Source organism: Solea senegalensis, linkage group LG3 (genome assembly GCF_019176455.1).
Source record: "Solea senegalensis isolate Sse05_10M linkage group LG3, IFAPA_SoseM_1, whole genome shotgun sequence".
NCBI classification, from domain to species: domain Eukaryota; kingdom Metazoa; phylum Chordata; class Actinopteri; order Pleuronectiformes; family Soleidae; genus Solea; species Solea senegalensis.
In genome coordinates this window covers 31,432,824-31,453,644 of record NC_058023.1, presented here as the reverse complement: position 1 = coordinate 31,453,644, position 20,821 = coordinate 31,432,824, and the positions used below count along the sequence as shown (strand labels likewise).

Sequence of the window (20,821 nt, the reverse complement as noted above, 5' to 3'; positions counted from 1 at the left end):
AGATTATCCGAGCCGGAGACGAGAGTCCAGGGCGTCAGAGCGTGTCAGTCATTACATGCCCCTCCCACCCCAGAGTCGCTGTGTCTCCACAGACGCGGGAAGCGATCGCGGCAGGTCGTCGCTCGCCCCCCCAGCGGCGCCGCTCGCTCTGCGAGGACGAGCCATGTCTGAGAACGACCTCCACTGGTCGCCCTCTGTCTCCATGGCGACCGGTCAGACGCTGAGTGAGGTGGAGGAAAGAAGAGAGACGACAGACTCCGCCCACCCGAATAAAAAGAGGACCCCGCCTCCCCCAAGACCGCCGCCCCCAAAGTGGGAGCAGTTCCACCGCAGACGTGCGTCTCACCACGCCCTCTTCTCCTCCTCCTCCGCTGCAGCCCCTCCCACCTTCTCCGCTGGCCCCTCCCCCTCTGAAGAGTCCAGGCAGCGATCGTACAGTCTTCCTCCCGAGAGACAGGAAGTGTCGGAGGCTTGTCCTCGCTGCAGCTGCGGCCAATCGCAGGCGCAGGGCCACGCCTTCCCTCACCCACCGTCCAATCAGAGTCCTGCACCGCTTGACGAGCGCTCTTTCACTCTAGCTCCACCCAGTCCCATGTTCTCCAGACGCTCCTTCAGGCCGGTGGCTCCGCCCCAGAGAGAGAAGGAGCAGGAGGAGGCGGAGTCAGGGGCAGAAAACGGAGGCTCCGCTTCAACCCCAGAGTCGTACTTCTCCATGCACCATGAGCAGCATCAGAATCCAGAACCGGGAGCAGAATCAGAGACCACCCTGAACCCCAGTCCCGCCCACAGCCTGGACATCGACCTGGACGTTCCCATGGAGACAGACATCGACGACTTCCAGGAGGAGGAGCTTCCTGCGGAGGCGGAGCCCATCAGCAGCGAGCTGCCGTGCTTCGCTCTGCCGGTCACCGTCCTGGAGACGGACATCGACACTTTACCAGACTGTGACGCTTCAGTGTCGAGCAGAACCAGAGCAGAGAGCGGCTCAGTGGAGGAGGAGCTGGAGACACTAGAGGGCAGCAGAGAGACGCCGAGTCTGGAGGAGCTTTTCCCACAGAGCAGTGAAGGAGAGTCAGGAACGGAGAGCTGGAGAGGAACCTTCCAGAACATGGAGAACAACACTGACAGTCTAGAGAGGTAAAGACACAACCCTGTAACCTCACTCTCTCACTCTCTCACTCACTCACTCTCCCACACCAAACCTCATACAGAAAATCAGTGATTTAAACATCACAGCTCACAGGAGTTGTTGATCTGAGTCATTTGTTAAGTTGCTAAAATCAGTTTTAAATTGACCCGAGTGAGTTTGTGTTTATCTGTGTGTGTGTGTGTGTATATAAAACTGACTCCTCCCCCTCGCCCTCAGACGCTCGGGTGCGAGCTCCAGCTGTTCGTCTTATTACAGCACGTCAGCAGCTAAAGCTCAGCTTCTGTCTCAGATGAAAGACTTCAGTGAGAACAGAGAGAGGAACGAAGACGACGAGCTGACGTACAAGGTAACAACTGATGATGAGGATGGTGGTGATGATGAGGATGAAGATGATGGGGTGGTGATAAGATGATGTGGTGGTGGTGGTGGTGTCGTGAGGATGAAGTGGTGGTGATGAGGATGAAGATGGTGATGATAAAGATGGTGATGATGATGATGGTGGTGGTGGTGATGAGGATGAAGATGATGGGGGGTGGTGATGATGAAGATGATGTGGTGGTGGTGGTGGTGGTGGTGAGGATGAAGATGGTGGTGGTGATGAGGATGAAGATGGTGATGATAAAGATGATGGTGGTGGTGATGATGATGGTGGTGGTGGTGATGAGGATGAAGATGGTGGTGGTGGTGATGAGGATGAAGATGGTGGTGATGATGATGGTGGTGATGAGGATGAAGATGGTGGTGATGATGATGATGGTGATGAGGATGAAGGTGCGTGAGGATGAAGATGGTGGTGGTGATGATGATGGTGGTGGTCGTGAGGATGAAGATGGTAGTGGTGATGATGAAGATGATGTTGGTGGTGATGAAGTTGGTGATGGTGTTGAAGATGATGATGGTGATGGTGTTGAAGATGATGGTGATGAAGATGCTGATGCGTCAGCGTCTTTATTGCGTCTCTCGTTAAAACATTAACTCTTGCGTCGCAGAAACAGCTGATGGAGAGTTTGCGCAAGAAGCTCGGAGTTCTGAGAGAAGCTCAGCGAGGACTTCAGGATGACATCAGAGCCAACACTCAGCTGGGGGACGAGGTGAGGACATGATGAGACACATGAGACGTCCTGCAGCCTTGTCCTCCACCTCAGTCCTAACTGTGTGTGTGTGTGTGTGTGTGTTCAGGTGGAGAACATGGTGGTGTCGGTGTGTAAACCTAACGAGGTGGACAAGTTCCGCATGTTCATTGGAGATCTGGACAAGGTGGTGAGTTTGCTGCTGTCACTGTCAGGGAGGCTGCTGAGGGTGGAGACCACACTGGAGACTCTGGACCACGAGACGGAGGACCACGAGAGGGTGAGGACATGAGGACAATAGGACAGGATTCTCTGTAGCTACAGTTTCTCTATACTCCTTCAGAAGAGCCAGAGAAACTGAAATGAAAGCATAACAATATAGTTTAAAACCTCTCTGTCTGTCCTGTAGCTCCCCCTGCTGGAGAAGAAGCGTCAGCTCATGCGTCAGCTGTCAGAGGCTCAGGACCTGAAGGATCACGTCGACCGTCGGGAACAAGTCGTCAGTCGAGTTCTGGCCCGGTGTTTGTCACCAGAACAACACCGAGACTACAGGTAACACACACCCACACACACACACACACACAAAATTACATTTTATCTTTCTGTCTGTACTGAACTCTGTGTGTGTGTGTGTTTCAGTCACTTTGTGAAGATGAAGGCCGCTCTCCTGGTCGAGCAGCGTCAGCTGGAAGATAAGATTCGTCTGGGAGAAGAACAGCTGAGGGGCCTGAGGGAGAGTCTGGGACTGGGACTGGGACTGGGATTAGGATTGGGAATGTCGATGGGATACGGACAGTACTGAAGAAAAATAGGACTGCGGTTCCTTCTTTGAAAGTTGAAGGATTCAATCAAAACCAGACGTTTACAATCTGTCAAAGTGTCAACAGAAACAACATCACGCGACTTTACCAAAGACGTTTTTGTTCAGTGAACGTGTCGATCACTCACTGCTTTCTTTCTTTCTTTCTTTGTTTCTTTATATTTACGTCTCCAGGTTCAGAGAATCTGAGATTTTATTTCGGTGCTTCACACTAAGAACAAGTTTCCGGTAACAACACGTTTATTATTATAATAATTGTTGTTATTATTATTATTATGAATAACACTGCACAAACACTTATTTACTGTATCTTTGTTGATGTAACTCTGTTGTCGTTGTTTACAGGAGACACGTATATATGTTTATAATGTAAACAGTGTGTATATACTGATTCACGTGTTCTGTGTATATCTGTAGATTTAATCCTGAGGACAAACTGGTTTTTCCCCCTCAAACTCTTTTGTTTTCCTGACGTTATTTCAAATGCTGAAAGTTTCACTGGATACTGAAGTTAAGGAAGCCAGTTAGCTTAGCTTAGCACAAAGACTGGAAACGGGTGGGGACAGTTAGCCTCTGGCTTTGTTTAAAGCAGCACCTTTAAGTTTCACCCCATGATTACTGTCATTATCAATCAATCTAATGATTGTTTTATTGATTTGTTGATTTGTTTTGTGGCACCAGTGACCCTCGTGTGGAGATTAAAGGGGTAGAAGATGACTGAATTCATTTCTTTTGGTCCATGAAATGTCAGGAAAAGACAAACTTCAAACAAAGTGAATTTTAGTATAAAAAAACACTTGTTTTTGTTTCTGTATTTGTTCATTTTTGTTGTAAATATTCTGTGTTCTTGTATCATAATAACATTTTTATAAAGCAAAAGCAAGTTTGAGACCAGTGACTGTAATGTTTTGTAACTGCAAAAGAGAAAGTACCACAAATAATAATAACAGTATTTTAAAGGAGTTTGTTTGTCTGTTGTCATGATTTAAACTGAAAAGTCTCTTTGAATGACGTCAGTATGTGGCGTTTATTTCCTGCAGCTTAAACACTGATGATGATGAAGCTCTCACTGAAGGTAGGAACCATTTAAACGCCCTGTGTTGTTGCGGTGTGGACGATTAACTGGATGCGCAGCAGAGATGAGAAATAAACAAAAGAAGAAGTTTTATTTCAATGGAAATGTTTGTGCGTCCCGTTACACTTTTCATCATCTCATTTTTAGCCTTCGTTCATTCCCACATATGACCACAGGGTGTCGCCCTTTGTCCATTTGAAATGCGACATCGTGAAACAAAATAATTACGTGGCATGTTCCATCCATTTTAAATAACAAGCGCTGTTTATTATTTGAACATCTTTCCGCTGTCATTTATTTATTTATTCAAAACAATAAAGCATCTGCTTTTCACATGTGTTAACTCTATAAACGCCACAAATCTGTGAACTTTACTTTGGAAAGGATTTAAAAACTTCCCAGACGAACGCCGAGAAAAGATCGACGATGCTCCACTGACCTAGACAATCGATCGCTCTTGAGTCGACTTGTTGTGTCTCGCAGATGCCAAAGCCACTGAGAGAAAATAAACAAACCGGAAATGCATTCGTTGTTTTTTTTGCCCAAAATAAAACAGTACCATTTTTGACGGATGTCAGATAAAATATTAACCAGACATGTTTTTTTTTAGAAACACTCGCGTTTGAATTGTGGATGCATACGTGAATGAGCCGTTATTATTAAAGCGTGAACACGGTGAACATTTTAATGCCGTAGCGCTGTAGCGGAAGTGGTTAGTTGAGTACCGCTAACTTGACGTGTGCAGTTGTCGCGGTGAGGAAGTGTCACAGAAGTGTCTTTAATTCCATCACTTTCTTCTTCGCTTTGCGTCTAAATGACATTTTTTTCACGCGCGCGTTTGTTCTTTAGCGCACGCGCGCAGTTTTTAATGTGACTTTTTATGGGACGACAGAGAATGACTCAGGGTTTTCTCTTAAAGTTTAATCTTCACACGGTAATAATCTGAGCCACATGACCGTTGTTGTTGTCGTGCTTCGCTGAACTGCGCAGGTAATGTCGCCACGTCTGCTTGTTGTGTAATCCGTTTTGCTGTTTTTAATCCGAATCAAAGTGACGTGAAGCAGCTTTAACTGGTCGCTAACACAGGTAGCTGCGCGGCTAGCCTGTTAGCTAAGCCAATTTTCGTCAGTGTTACGAAAGTGTGATTTCTGCTAAACTGCGTGTGTGTTTATAAACTCCTCACACACTCGTTGTACTGTACTGTTTGAGTTTTATAAGACAAACTAAAGGTTTGAATGCCTCAGTTTTTGATGAACAGAAAACATGCAGATGGATCTTACACAGGTAAATGATCATAATAATATCAACAGCTGTAATAAACTGTATAGCGACAATCTCACGATGCGATAATACCGCGGTAACGACACCACAGAACGGTGTTTCCTGTCTTATTGTGATGGTGATGTTTAGTTTGTGAGTTTTACAGTCAAATTCAAGCTTTTATTGATGTCTGGTGAAGTGTTTTAATCTGGTTAGGCTGCTTAATCTGATCAGCATCAACAGAAATTGGTTTTAAAATCTAAAACCAGATAATTGAAAACTCTGATATGACTAATATGATATGACTGTGTAGGGCTGAAACGATTAATCAACCCAAATTAATCGTCGACTATTTTGATAATCGATTATTCAGTTTGAGTGTTCTCTAAAGAATTAAAACCAGTTTCTGTGATTGTTTTTTTTATGCTTCTTAAGTGTGAATATTGTCTGGTTTCTTTCCTCCATGTAATTAAGACTCATTTTCATTCACGATCACTCGATTAATCGAGACAATAATGGACAGATGTCGCAGCCCTACTTCTATGCAGCTACTATTTTTTTATGTTTATTTATTTTGTCTTCATCTGTTGTTTTTATTCCCACGGACGCGTCGTTGTTACTGTAAAAGCTGTGTGTGTGATGTCTTGTCGTCACACCCTCTGCTCTGTTTGTGTTGTCAACAGGATCTAAAGCGATGGAGAAGTCCGGTTACTGCGGCGGCAGCTTTGACGGCATTTACTACCCCAGTGACGACGACGATGACGAGATGGTGGACATCGCGGGAGCCACGCTGGACTTCTCCTCCTCGGACGACGTCCCTCCTCTCAGCTCAGGTACCGCCTTCCTCTTTACCCCTGAATGTGGTGGGGGACAAGGATGCTCTCCTCCTGTGTGAGAGGAAATGACATCCATCGCCAGCAGGTGGCGCCAGTCTGTATTTGTCACGGTGAAGACGGGAGTCAAGGTCTACTTTAATGTCTGTTAAAAGAAGAGGGAAAGAAACGGCGACGTTCTCCTCGCGAAGGAACAAAGACGTTGCGGTTTCTACGCCGTTCTTGGTTCAGAACTTTGACATGAAGGTCATGTGACCTCATGACGAGCAGATTCCGTCTGTTAGAACGCTGAAGCTGGCGTTGACTGATAAGATATATCTGTGTGTGTGTGTGTGTGTGTTTGAGTCACATGGTCTTTGTCATAGTCGTACATCTGTTTATTGAGTTTCTCTCTCGTTCTGTGTTGACGTGACGGTCTTGATTTTTCTCGATGGTCGGCAACATGTCTGTGACATTTGGGCCCAGATGACGATGATGATGTCATCAGTGATGTCAGAGTCAGGCGAGTTAAAGCTCTGAATGAGTCAAAACGTTCCTGAGGGGTGAAGAAGGTCGTGGTCCACAGAAGAAACTGAGCAGCGAGTGTTTGACGTCATGTGGGTCGTGGGAGATTCTCCAGAACTTTCCCAGCCTTTTAAAGCTCAGATTTATGTGTAAGTGATTGAAATAACTTTGAGAGTTTGGGAAAATGAACGTTTGAGTGACTTGAGAAAGGAGTCGAAGGAAGAAGACGGTGTAAACACGATAAGCTTTTATCAGTCTCTGCTGTTATTATAGGGAATATGTTCTGCTTTCTTTGCTCCATAAAACAAAGAAATCATTATTGGTTTAATTTGATAACATCATTATTTCCACACATGATAATAATGTGCATATTTGAAAGGGTTCTGATGGACACACACGTCGTCAGTGTTACAGCAGCAATATTGTCTGCCTGGTTACTGATGATGTCACTGACTTCACACCTTCATTATTAAGAGATGAGGATGTGACTTCAGCAGAGAGGAAGTCTGCAGACCAGGCCTTTTTCTTTTCTTTTCTTTTCTTCTTCTGTCAACTTTGTGTCTGAGGAGAGAAGAAACGCAGCCTTGTTTCCTAACCGTGTAAATCAGTAGATCGTGTGTATCAGTTACCACTGACTTGACCTTGTTCCCGAGTGTTTCCTGTTCAAAAGTCGCCGGTAGTGGCGCTGTAAAAGTTTCAGTCTTATCGCTAACCTCCACGATGTCACAGAGGAGAACTTTTATTGAGTCATAATCTGTCATGAGATCAACATGCAGCTCCTGTTTAACCACTAATGTGTAAATACACTCCGTCTGTAAACACTGCTGTGAGACAGCTTTCATTTCAGAATCACACGTTGTTATTTAGAGGGAGCAGCAGAGAGACAGTCAGTGCGGGAATCACTTTTTGTTGCCTGTGAACCGTCCGTTTGTCTGTTTCCTCGTCGCTTTCCCCAAAAAGTTTCAAAGTAAGGACGCTGTGTCCCCGACTCTGCGACCGCAGCTCTGACACAACACCGGTGACGAGTCACATCACTGACGGCTCGAACCACTGTAGTCATATTTGCTTCACTTCCTGTTCACCGTGTGGAAATGTGTGTGTGTGTGTGTGTGGTGGGAGACATGGTGTATGGTTAGAAGGAGGTTTGGGTTAAGGTTAAGGTTAAGGTTAGCCCAGTAGCAGTTATGGTTAGAGTAAATCTCCTGGAAATGAATGTAATGTCCTCTTATGTCATGGAAACCAGACTCTGTGTGTGTGTGTGTGTGTGTGTGTGTGTGTGTGTGTGTGTGTGTGTGTGTGAAAGTGGTTTGTCTTCAGTAAAAGTAAACTGTAAATTAAACTGTAGGTAAATCCAGCTCTGATCGCTTCTCCTCAGTTTAAACTGTAGGTCCTCATGTTCTCACTCGTATTCATGCTGCAGGTGTCCAGAATGAATGAATGAATGAATGAAGTTCAGTGAGAAAGTCAAGGAGAGACCTCTCTTATGTGGAGACTTTAGTCGACTTCACACGTCAGTGTTTCTGCAGAAGAGTCCACTCTCTACTTAAAATTCACACAGTCACGGTAAATGACAGGGTTAACGTGAAGTGTTTAGAGTTTGTTTACATTTAAACGCAAGATATTTATATGTAAAGAGTTCAAGACCGAGTCTGACCCACGTGATTAACGATCGTGATTTCACAATTGGCCAATCCTAAACCAGCACGCCCCCAGATATATGAACCAATCACAGCCCAGACTGAGAGCAGGGAGGCGGAACCAGCTGGACTCCATTTCCTGCAGCGCGGGGGGGACAGCAGGGGACAGCAGGGGACAGATTGTTGTCACCGATGCTGAGGTTGTTTGGGGAATGAGAGGAAAATGGTTTGGAAATTCTGGAAGCAGCGGCAGGACGAGGAGGAGCTGGTGGAAAACACTGACCCTGGTAATCCTGCAGTCACCTGGTCGTTAGCATCTGCTCACCTGTTTGTGTGTGTGTGTGTGAGGGAGAGAGGGGGAGCGAGAGAGAGAGAGAGAGAGAGATCTGCTGCTTCTGGTCAACTTTAACTCAGTGTAGTTTAATCATTAAGGACATTTATGAGCAGAGACCTTTGTTATTGTTTGTCATCGACCTTCAGTTGAACGAAAACAAACAATAACTTGTTCTAATCTTTCGCTCATGTTCTGTCTCCACAGTCTACAAAGTGAATATTAAATACATGCAATGACTCACAGTTGTTTATACAGTTGTTTATTTCTGTCTCACGTGTCTGAACGCGTACAAACTGTGACAGATGTTTCACTTCTGTGAAAACAAACACACTGTGAACACGCTGATATTCTGGGATGTTGTATGTTATCTGTTGTAAACACTCATTAACTGGCTGTTGCGTTCAGAGTTGCGTGACGTGAAAGCTTTGATTACAGTCAGCTGATGCGATGTCACGTGACCGTTCTGTAACTGCAACACTTTCTCACATAGACTTTGATCCGGCCCGTGTGCCTGTGGGCAAGGCACTGACGCACAGTTGTTAATGTTTGAAGGTGTTGAACACAGCGTTTTACGTGTTTTCTTTATGTGAATGGCTGAATGTGACACGTTTTCTTACTGTTGAAGCTGATGAACGTTTTAAAAACGGGTCAAACGGGTCGGTGGAGGTTTGTCCGTCCGTCCGCTGCGTCCGTCTCCTCCTCAGTTTCCCGTTGCACGCGTGACACGAGAGCGGTTTCGGGCCCACGCTGAAACATGAGCTGTAATGTTCCTTTTTTTGTTTTTTGTCTCTGTCAGGACCTCACGACGAGTACAGCGGCGGCGGCAGAGCGGGCAGCATGAACGGTCACGGCCCCGGGAAACTGGTGGACCCGCTGGACGACCCGCTGCCCGGCGTGGGAACCTATGAAGACTTCAACACCATCGACTGGGTCAGAGAGAAGAGCAAGGACCGGGACAGACACAGAGAGGTACCGAGGAGCACGGACGGCTTTGTTTTTGCTGATTTTATACACGTTCAAAACCCTGATACATGAGAAGAACACCTCTATATACACTCCAATGTACATAATGATCCATCCGGTCTCTGCAGATCACCAATAACCGCAAACAGTCGACGTTGGCTCTGCTGATCAGTCTGAGCGACGCGTTCTCTGGCTGGCTGCTCATGCTGCTGGTGGGACTGATGGCAGGTACAACACACACACACACACACACACGTAGACCCACACCCGTGCGTGTCCTCTGACCTCTGCCCTCTCCGACCTCGTCCCTCAGGCGCTCTGGCTGGCGGCATCGACATCACGGCTCACTGGCTGACGGACATGAAGGAGGGCGTGTGTCTCGCCGGCTTCTGGTTCAACCACGAACACTGCTGCTGGACGTCCAACGAGACCACGTTCCTGGAGCGGGACCGCTGTCCACAGTGGCAGAGCTGGGCCGAACTCATCACAGGAACGTCGGAGGTAAAAAAAAAAAACAAAAACACGGCGACAGGAACACCGGACTGAGGTGTAGTTGTTTAAAAAGACATAAAAGACTTGTGTAATAATATCTACGTCACAGGAGTTGTTGATCCACTGTTGCCTCCGTCACTAAGTTCAAATGTCCTATTTTGTCAATATTTAATTTGGACATTCCTCAGTGACACAGAGTGACCACACGAGGCAGCAGTGGACCAGCAGCTCCTGTTTCCCCCGCAAGCTAAAATCGCTGATTTTCTCTATGGGGTTTGGTGTGGGAGAGCGAGTGAGTTTACACACTTCAGCTTCTTGTTGGAAAAATAGAGCTGAGTGATTTGTGAAGTGGATAAAATTGCAACAGCAGGGGGCGCTCACAGTGTCACTATAAAAAAAAGTGTAATTTTAAACGATGAATGTTTTCTTTTAATTGTGTTTTTTAAAGTGAGAAAAGCTCCATTTCAGATTATCTTTGGCTCCATCTGCTGGCCATAATGTGTCAGGACACAAAATAACACCAGTGGAGAGCGAGGATAGAAGAAAACAGGATTAATGATAACCTTTTAAATGTGTCTGTGTGTGTGTGTGTCAGGGTGCGTTTGCCTACATCGTGAACTACCTGATGTACCTCCTCTGGGCTCTGTTCTTCTCCTTCCTGGCCGTGACGCTGGTCAGAGCCTTCGCTCCGTACGCATGTGGCTCAGGAATACCTGAGGTCAGCTGACACTCTGAATACTCCACACTGTCACAAAACTCTGCTCTAATGACTCGTCTGTGTTTTCCCGCTTAGTCCAGTTTAGGATCAACATAATCTCTTTGTTTCTATGTTTTTCTTTGTTCACTGACGGGATAAACAGGATGTTTCGTTGTTTTTGCAGTTTATCTTGATCCTCAGGAGAAACTACAGGATTTGTTTGATCGTAAACACGGTGCACGATGCTCATTATTCAATGCAATTCAATTTTATTTGTGTCGCGCCAAATCATAGCGTCCATTATCTCAAGGCACTGCGCATAGACGACATCATGGAGAGCGAGAGAAACCACGGGAGCTGCTGAGGGAGCTAATGCTACGCTCCCTCTAGCCATCCCGGCTAACAAGCTACACTTATTACAAGTATCTTCATCGCTAAAGGAGGCAGAGGAGGAACTAAACATTTTTACAACTGTGCAGCTGTAAAAATAAATCTAACGTTCGTTCGTTTTCCCTCTGAAAACCTGACTGAGCTCACTGCATGTGTGTGTGTGTGTGTATATACACTGTACTGTACTGTGTATAGTGGATAAAAACACACAAACACTTAGTAATCCTTGGTGTGATACGAGTCCTGTTTTCCTCCTCGCCGTAAAGGTCAGTCCGTGGTCAGCGGCGGCCTCCGTCCGTCACATTATCCACTCGTTGAAAAGCAAAACACAGACATCCTTCCGTCAATGTTTACGCTCATTTCTAAACCAACTCCTCTCGTCAGTGCAAACACACCCCGATCCTCCACTAACACACAAACTAATCCACACACACACACACACACACGCACTCTCTCTCTCTCTCCCCAGATTAAGACGATCCTCAGCGGCTTCATCATCCGCGGTTACCTGGGCAAGTGGACGCTCATCGTCAAGACCATCACCCTGGTGCTGGCCGTCTCCTCGGGGCTGAGTTTGGGGAAAGAGGGCCCCCTGGTGCACGTGGCCTGCTGCTGCGCCAACATCCTCTGTCACCTGTTCACCAAGTACCGCAAGAACGAGGCCAAACGCAGAGAGGTATGCCCTCGTCTCAGAGTCACGGAGTGCAGGAGTCAATCCAAATGTCTCTTCATCTCGAAAGCTCTTTGTTTTTGTGCCCTTTTGTTGTTGGTCAGACTTTGCTGCTGTTGTGTTTATGCAGAATGATGTAATCGATCCTTTGTTTGAACTGGACTCGAGCTGTTGTGTTGTTGTCGTGCAGGTTTTGTCGGCCGCAGCTGCCGTCGGCGTGTCCGTGGCGTTCGGCGCTCCCATCGGAGGAGTCCTGTTCAGTCTGGAGGAAGTGAGTCCTGTCCTTAATCCAACACTTTTTCCCTCACCCGTTCACCTGTTAATCCACAGTGTTTACACTCGTCTGAGGTGATGTCACGGATTAAATCACATTAAATCTGTTTCTCGCGAGGTTCATTTCATCACAGCCAGAGAATCAGTAGATTTTCTTGTTAGTTTTTCGTCTCACGTGACACCAGAGGGCAGTATTGAGCCAAAACTGTCACTCAATCATCCATTCATCCACCAGAGGGTCGCAAAACTCTTTTTATCCAACAGATAACTTTTCTGAAAGAACCACACATGTAATTATTAAATACGAGCCAATATTCTGAACTAATCTGATCAGTCACAATTGAGTTTATGAAACCATTTAACTGTTTGTTTTTTTTACCTCTCTATGATTTGCAGTCGTGGTCGAAGTTTCCTCCCTTTTCTTAATAGTATTACATGCAGTAAATATCCACATTGATGTTTTAATGTGTCCTTATTGCATTTCTTTTATTGTTTGCAGATGTTTATTTGGCAAAATGAAGAGATCTGTTCTTTGTTATCTTTATCATCTAAAGTCATCATTTATTCCTCCCCCCCGTGTCTCTGTCTGTCTCTGTCTCTCTGTCTGTCTGTCCCTCTCTTCCAGGTGAGTTATTACTTCCCTCTGAAAACTCTGTGGCGTTCCTTCTTCGCCGCGCTGGTCGCAGCCTTCACTCTCCGCTCCATCAACCCGTTTGGAAACAGTCGCCTGGTTCTGTTCTACGTGGAGTTCCACGCCCCCTGGCACCTGGTGGAGCTGGCTCCATTCATCCTGCTGGGGATCTTCGGAGGCCTCTGGGGGGCGCTGTTCATCAAGGCCAACATAGCGTGGTGCAGGATACGTGAGTGCCGTGCCTGTCGCACACACACCGGCTGCCGTCTCCTCCCGCTCCACCTGTGACTCGCCGTCTCTTTCCCTTTTTTTCCAGGTAAAACCACTCGACTGGGCCAGTACTCTGTCACCGAGGTGCTGGTGGTTACCGCGGTAACCGCCTTGGTCGCCTTCCCGAACAGTTACACCCGGATGAGCGGAGCGGAGCTCATCTCCGAGCTGTTCAACGACTGCTCGCTGCTCGACTCGTCTCAGCTGTGCGGCTACAAGCAGGTCAGTGTGAAGCTGCGGCTTGATCCACACCCGTCCGCTTTAATCCCAATAAATTAGCAGAGAGTATAATATTTTCAGTGGTTTGACAAATCATAAACTTTGAGTTTGATTCGGAGCTTTAACTTCTGTCCACTCACACTCTTGCAGTCCAACACCACGTCAGAGACGGGTGTGGGCAACAGTCTGGCCGACCGTCCAGCAGGTGACGGCGTTTACACGGCTCTGTGGCAGCTGGCCTTGGCTTTAATCTTCAAGATATTGATCACCGTCATCACCTTTGGCATGAAGGTTTGTCCACACACACACACACACACACACTGTGCAGCATGTCCACGTCTTTACTGTGAGACACACTTTTCCAACAGGAAAGTGAAGTTTGTAAAGCGCTCACTCTCCCACACCAAACCCCATAGAGAAAATGAGTGATTTTAGCTCACGGGGACACAGGAGCTGCTGGTCCACTGCTGCCTCGTGTGGTCACTTTGTGCCACTGAGGAGTGTCTAAATTAAATATTTCAAACGGCGAAGTGACAAAATAAGACATTTGAACTTAATGACGGAGACACCAGTGGATCAACAACTCCTGTGTGCTGTGATGTTAAAATCACTACTTTTCTCTATGGGGTTTGGTGTGGGAGAGTGAGTGGTTCACAAACTTCACTTTACACAAGGAAAAGTGTGTCTAACAGTGAGAAAAAGACGTGAACATGTGACGTAGATATTAGAGACTTTATGAGCCGAGTCTTTGCTGTTGTGTGTGTGTGTGTGTGTGTGTGTGTGTGTGTGTGTGAGTACACCAGCTGCCTACAACATGTGTCTGGAAGTGTTTCTCCAGACGCAGCATCACTGAAACCGAAGCACTTTAGGTTTTTTTTTTTATGTGCTGATTCACAACAACATGACTCATCGTGGTGTCAAGTTAAAGGAAAACAAAATGGCTGAAGGCTTTACACACGGATTAAAGAAGATTGTTTCCTGGACAAAGCAATAATCACTTGATTACAGCGGCTTTTTCAACTGAGTCACAGTGAGTTCCCTCCGTTTCTGGCTGAAACCAGAATATTGTTTTAATTAAGTTTTTAAGGCGAGAATGGAGTAAATTTAAAACCTCACCGCGTGACGAGGACCTTCATGTCCGTGTGAGGAGTCAACTGTCTCGCACGGATGATGCATAGAACCTCAGGGACTCTCGGGGAGAGCAGAATCATGTGTGAAAGAGGTCACGGTGTAACATTCACACAGCACTTCATCTTCAAAGGAGCGCAGTGTTTGACTGTGTCTGACATTTAAGATTTAATAAATACACGGAAAGAGCTTCAATCAGGTTTGTGTCGGGTCACGTCGCTGTGTTTCTGTCGACGATGCTGATCTCTGACACTGAGCGTCTCCGCCAGTTTAGATTTAATATTTGTTCATATGATAACAATAATAATAATAATAATAATAATAATAATAACAATGGTGATAATAATAATTATAATGATTATAATAATGATAGTAATAACAATAATGATAATAATAATGACAGTAATAATGATAATAATAACAATAATGATACTAATAATAACAATGGTGATAATAATAATGATAGTAATAACAATAATGATAATAATAATGACAGTAACAATGATGATAATAACAATAATGATACTAATAATAACAATGGTGATAATAATAATGATAATGACAATAATGTTAATAATAATGATAATAATGATGACAGTAATATTAATGATTATAATAACAATAATGACAGTAATGATGATAATAATAATAATAATGATACTAATAATAACAATGGTGATAATAATAATTATAATGACAATAATGATAATAATATTAATGATGATAATAATAATTATAATGACAATAATGATAATAATAATAATAACAGTAATGATAATAATAACAATAATGATACTAATAATAACAATGGTGATAATAATAATTATAATGATAATAATAATGATACTAATAACAATGGTGATAATGATAATGACAATAATAATAATGATAACAATGATGATAATAATAACAATAATGATTATAATAATAATGACAGTAATGATAATAATAATAACAATAATAATAATAATAATGATGATAATGATGTCTGTCCAGGTTCCCTCAGGCCTCTTCATCCCCAGCATGGCCGTTGGAGCCATCGCCGGCAGACTGTTGGGTGTCGGCATGGAGCAGCTGGCTTATTACAACCACGACTGGTTCATCTTCAGAGGCTGGTGTTCTCCAGGAGCCGACTGCATCACACCAGGACTCTACGCCATGGTGGGAGCTGCTGCCTGTTTAGGTGAGTGTCTGTCTGTCTGTCTGTCTCAGATGCAGTGACAGGACTCGTCCTCAGGGGGAGCTGTGACTCTGAGAGACGAGGATGTTTGTGTCACATCTTCTTCTTTCGTGACAGAAAAGCTCTGTTTTTCTAAAAAAATCTAACCCATGTTTGAAAGCAGTTCATTTTAAACATAATCAGCGAGGAGGCATCAGGCCCAGTTGTACAACATGAAAGAGACATTAAGAGACATTTGGCTGTTCTTGAACCACACACACTTTCATTAAAGCCACACACACTTTCACAAAATACGCTTCAAAATATCCTAAAAAACAGATTTGTTTTCCTTCATGTCATGTTATGTGAAGTGACTTTGTGTCTGGGAATATTTCTGTCCAAAACCCCAAATGTTTTAAATGAAAGATTTGTTTGATATTGAGATAAAGGCAGATTTAGCGCACTTTATTTCCCCTCTGTTTGTGTTTTTCTCTGTTGATGAAGAATTCACCTAAAGGCTGTTTGTGTCCTCAAATACAAATATTATTCTGTCCTGTATTTATAATTAAAATCACAGCTGCTCATTTCCTGAGGGGGAAAATATGGTCTGTTATCTATTTATTGTTGTTTATGGTTTCATCATTATTGATCGTATTTATCGTTCGCTGCCGTTTAAACATACGTTCAAACAAACGTGTAACCGTGTAAACGTCGTCCTCTCAGGCGGAGTGACGCGCATGACCGTGTCGCTGGTCGTCATCATGTTCGAGCTGACCGGCGGTCTGGAGTACATCGTGCCGCTCATGGCCGCCACCATGACCAGCAAGTGGGTGGCGGACGCTTTTGGGAGAGAAGGAATCTACGAGGTGAGGTTTGTTCACTGACACCGGACCCTCGCCTGTGAACGCACACGTCACACGCTGTCCTGATAACAGGTGATGATGATGATGGTGATGATGGGAGTGTTGGTGTTTTCCTCTGCAGGCTCACATCAGGCTGAACGGTTACCCGTTCCTGGAGCCGAAAGAAGAGTTTGAGCACAGCAGCCTGGCTGTGGACGTGATGAGGCCCAGGAGGTCGGACCCTGCTCTGGTCACACTCACACAGGAGGGCATGACTGTGGGGGAGGTGGAGGTACACACACATGCAACACAAACGCACACATACAGACACACACATGCAACACAAACGCACACATACAGACACACACATGCAACACAACGCACACATACAGACACACACATGCAACACAAGCACACATACAGACACACACATATGCAACACAAACACACACAAGGGCATGACACAACACACACATACAGACACACACCATACACACACACGCACATACAGACACACAGACACACACACCATGATACACAACAACACATACAGACACACACACATGCAACACAACACACATACAGACACACACAACACAAACACACACAAGGGCATGACTGTGGGGAGGTGGAAGTACACACAACACACACACAACACAAACACACACATACAAACATACAGACACACACACAGGAGGGCATGACTGTGGGGGAGGGGGAGGTACACACACATGCAACACAGCACACATACACACATGACACACACATACAGACACACACATGCACACATACAGGCATACATACAGACACACACATATGACACACAAACACACACAAGGGCATGACTGTGTGGGGAGGTGGAAGTACACGCAACACAAACACACATACAGAAGCACATACAAACATACAGACACACATACAAACATACAGACACACACAGGAGGGCATGACTGTGTGGGGAGGTGGAGAAATACTGCATAACACAAACACAAACACACACACACACACAGGAGGGCATGACCGTGGGGGAGGTGGAGGTACACACTCTCTCACGCACACACACACACACACACACATGCTGGTTAATGCACAACTAAAACAAATGCCTCACCCTAAAACCAGGTCTTAATCCTCTCCTCAGGTGTTGGTAGAGAACACACACTTCAGTGGTTTTCCTGTGGTGGTCTCTCAGGACTCTCAGAGACTGGTGGGCTTCGTCCTCAGGAGAGACCTGCTCATATCTATAGGTCAGACTCTTCTTCTTCTTCTTCTTCTTCTTCTTCTTCTTCAGTTGAAAAAGTAAAACTAACGTACAACAGACATAATAACTCTCATGTCCTCGTCTTTCAGACAACGCTCGCAAGCGCCAGGAGGGCGTGGTCAGCGCCTCCCAGGTGTTTTTCAGCGAGCACGCGCCGCACCACGCCGCCGATGCCCCGCCCCCTCTGCGCCTCCGGGGAATCATGGACCTGAGCCCGTTCACCGTCACCGACCACACGCCCATGGACATCACCGTGGACATCTTCAGGAAACTGGGCCTTCGACAGTGTCTGGTCACGCATAACGGGTGAGCGCGCGCGCACACGCACACACACACACACACACACACGCACACACTGAAACAACAGAAGGACTAACAGACGTGAGGAAAGACAGACGGACGGTAAGTGACCACACTCCCACTCCTCCAGACATTAGTGTGAGATATGTAGAGGACAGTTAGTGCGGAGAAGAAGACTGATGTGGACCAGAACCTGGGAGCAGGAGCGAGGGAGCAGCGGGTTAATGGAGGGAGGATTAACGTCTGTGAGCTGTCCCTGATACATATGAGACCAGATCCATGTGAGACCTGGTCCATGTGAGGAGGAGGAGCTTCCTCTGCGTTTCATGTAACGTGCAGCTGCTTCTTCAAAGTGGATCCTCCTGTGATGGATGAAGCGTTTGAGAGACGCAGCAGAAGACACGTTCATGTCCACATTATGAATTTATTTGTCTCTGCTGAGCTCCACTCGACCTGTGAGACTCTCTCTGTCTGCCTGTCTGTCTTTCTGCCTGTCTCTCTCTCGTTATCCTTTTTTTTTGGACTTTTTGAAATGTCGTGTTTTTGTCCACAAACTCTCTAAAACTGTCATTTTCACTGGTTTCTATAGCATAAAAACAGAAAGTGGTTTTACACACACTAAATAAAAAGAATTCCTGTAAATTCAGACCAGACCTGGACCTGGACCAGAACCAGACCTGGGTTGTGTTGGCTGTGAGTGAGCAGAGACAGAAGGATGTGAAGTGATGACGTTTGTTTGTGTTTGGTGCAGGAAGCTGCTGGGAATCATCACCAAGAAGGACATCCTGAAACACATGGCTCAGATGGCAAACAGAGACCCTGACTCCATCCTCTTCAACTGACCCTGTCCTTCACCGTCATCTTCATCACCTTCATGCTCCTCTTCCTCTTCTGTGGACCAGAGGAGACGACGCCTCAAACGCACTTTTATCTCTCTAACAAGAGAAGGACGAGTAACGTAAGTCCAGCTTCATTTGCACAGCTGACAAACACAACTCTGGATTATTATTATTATTATTATTATTATTATTATTGTTGTTATGATTTTTCTGGCTTTAAAAACAAACACGAACAACTGCCGGAGCCAGTTTCTAATCTGAAGGATTAAAGAAGAGATGTCAGTCACATCTGGATTATTTTCTGTACGAGAGACAAAGAGAGGCGGAGAGACGCGTAAGGCGAGGAAACACGTGATCTCCCGAGAGCAGAGGAGACGAGGAGGAGGAAGGAGATGAAGGTGACTGCCCTCCAGCCTTCACTGCGAGTCCAGACAGAGACTGAGCTGATGGATGCTCCTCCTCCTCCTCCTCCTCCTCCTGCTGCTGCTGCTGCTGTAGCTGCAGGGTGAAGGATACACAAGTGTGTGAAGAAGGACTGAACACACACACACACACTTAACACTCCATAACTACTTCATCAGAGTCTGGGAAACTTCCAGAAACATCCTCTTTGTTCTGGACGCTCGAGATTTGTAACATAGACAGAGATAATTAAGTTTTACACACACACACACACACTTACACTATTGAAGCCGCTGTAAAGGGCAAAAAAATAAAATCATGACACGTGAATTAATTTATGTAAAATTGTTGGTGTGACTCAATTATTTCACCGATCGGCTGTCGTGTGTTTTTATTTCACCTCTGACCTCAGCTCACGTTTACGCGTGCATGTCAAAGTCCTGTGGTTTTTCATCACTTCAGACGAAGATGATGTTCATGCAAGTCAGGTTTCGCCAAGTCCACCTGAAGACGGGGCTCCGCCCACATATGACGATGAAGAAGATGGAAGGACACTGCAGAGAATCGGCGCACACACTGGCACCTGTAAGTTAAAAGTTCAACGTCGAGCGGACTCTTTAAATATGAACCTTTTCTGGAAATGTCAGGTCAGATGTTTCCTGGGGTGGCGGGGTCACCTGTGTCATGGGCGGCCGACACCGACTCATCGTCTCCGTCAGTGGCGAGTCATTGTCGGTCACATGATCTGTGTGAGAAACAATTCAGAGCAGCAGAGACGACGATGACGATGAGACGCAGAGAGAGCGAGAGACAGTGTTTTTAACATGTGGATTTAATTTACGGCCTGTGTGTCACTCAATTAACATGTGTGTGTGTGTCTGTGCGTGTGTGTGTGTGTGTGTGTGTGTCGGGGAATATGAGTGCATTGTAGCTGCTCACTAATGACTCAGTTCATTCTTGAGCTCAGTTCCTGTCGCTGAGAATTCACATGAGGTTCAAGTTACAGAGCTGCTGTAGTTACACACACACACACACATGCACACACGCACACACCTGCACTTCCTCTCATTTGAAAGTAAAACTGAAGGAGAACATGTAGCGCACCCTCGCCGGCCACTTTATTAGGTACAGGACTCAAGTGTGTGTGTTGCTGTTTTCAGAGTTTAACTTGCATGCCGTCGATGTGATACGATGATGAAGTTTGACGACAAACGAGACGAAACCTTTGAACTCATTTTGAGCCATTTGTCCAAAACACACAGAGTCAGCTGGACTTAAAGTTTGTCATGAAGATGTTTCACCTTCGTCCAGGAGTTTCTTCAGTATTCGTTCGTCTTCTCTGGTGATCTTTGAGAGTCTAAGCTCTGTGAAATCAACCACAGAGGTCTGAGTGTTGACTCTGCTGGTTGTTAATGATGGTCATTGGTGTGTTTGTGTTAGACATGTCTGAACATGAGTGGATGTGGGAGACAGACAGACAGGTGGTGTTGCAGACCCTCCTCCTCTGGTGAGACACGTTTCTCAACTTTCCCCACTCCTCTGTCAAACCATCCATCTTCTCTGTCCAACATGTGGACATCGGTGTCCTTTTAAAAGACTTGG

At 45.6% G+C, this 20,821-nt stretch overlaps 2 protein-coding genes across 4 annotated transcripts in view; both read left to right on the top strand.

Annotated features, from left to right (window-relative positions):
* Positions 1-4,002, top strand: part of shroom4 (shroom family member 4) — a 28,085-nt gene extending 24,083 nt beyond the window's left edge. Inside the window, 6 exon segments of the mRNA XM_044020943.1 lie at positions 1-1,137; positions 1,367-1,496; positions 2,140-2,241; positions 2,330-2,500; positions 2,630-2,772; positions 2,860-4,002. Coding sequence (XP_043876878.1) covers positions 1-1,137; positions 1,367-1,496; positions 2,140-2,241; positions 2,330-2,500; positions 2,630-2,772; positions 2,860-3,022 — 1,846 coding nt within the window. The 3' untranslated portion in view covers positions 3,023-4,002.
* An 823-nt stretch (positions 4,003-4,825) lies between these two features.
* Positions 4,826-19,564, top strand: clcn5b (chloride channel, voltage-sensitive 5b). 3 transcript variants are annotated; one of them, XM_044020944.1, is made up of 17 exons: positions 4,826-5,399; positions 6,059-6,208; positions 9,480-9,652; positions 9,775-9,874; positions 9,960-10,147; positions 10,734-10,856; positions 11,695-11,901; positions 12,086-12,166; positions 12,794-13,028; positions 13,116-13,291; positions 13,439-13,579; positions 15,413-15,599; positions 16,299-16,441; positions 16,560-16,709; positions 17,559-17,664; positions 17,768-17,984; positions 18,730-19,564. In XM_044020944.1, the coding sequence occupies exons 1-17, from the start codon at positions 5,351-5,353 to the stop codon at positions 18,818-18,820; spliced, it is 2,517 nt and encodes an 838-aa protein (XP_043876879.1). In that variant the 5' UTR covers positions 4,826-5,350; the 3' UTR covers positions 18,821-19,564. The 3 variants fall into 3 exon arrangements, with proteins under 3 accessions (XP_043876879.1, XP_043876880.1, XP_043876881.1); XM_044020945.1 differs by having other exon boundaries at positions 4,827-5,105; XM_044020946.1 differs by lacking the exons at positions 4,826-5,399; positions 6,059-6,208 and adding an exon at positions 8,494-8,636.
* The last annotated feature ends 1,257 nt before the right edge of the window (positions 19,565-20,821 follow it).

What these genes read in the sequence shown, in the direction of transcription:
- clcn5b (XM_044020944.1), top strand. Translation starts at nt 5,351, where the DNA reads ATGCCTCAGTTTTTGATGAACAGAAAACATGCAGATGGATCTTACACA. An exon ending in TCATCACCTTTGGCATGAAG is followed by an intron (nt 13,580 to 15,412) that starts GTTTGTCCACAC and finishes ATGTCTGTCCAG; the next exon opens with GTTCCCTCAGGCCTCTTCAT. An exon ending in AGACCTGCTCATATCTATAG is followed by an intron (nt 17,665 to 17,767) that starts GTCAGACTCTTC and finishes CTCGTCTTTCAG; the next exon opens with ACAACGCTCGCAAGCGCCAG.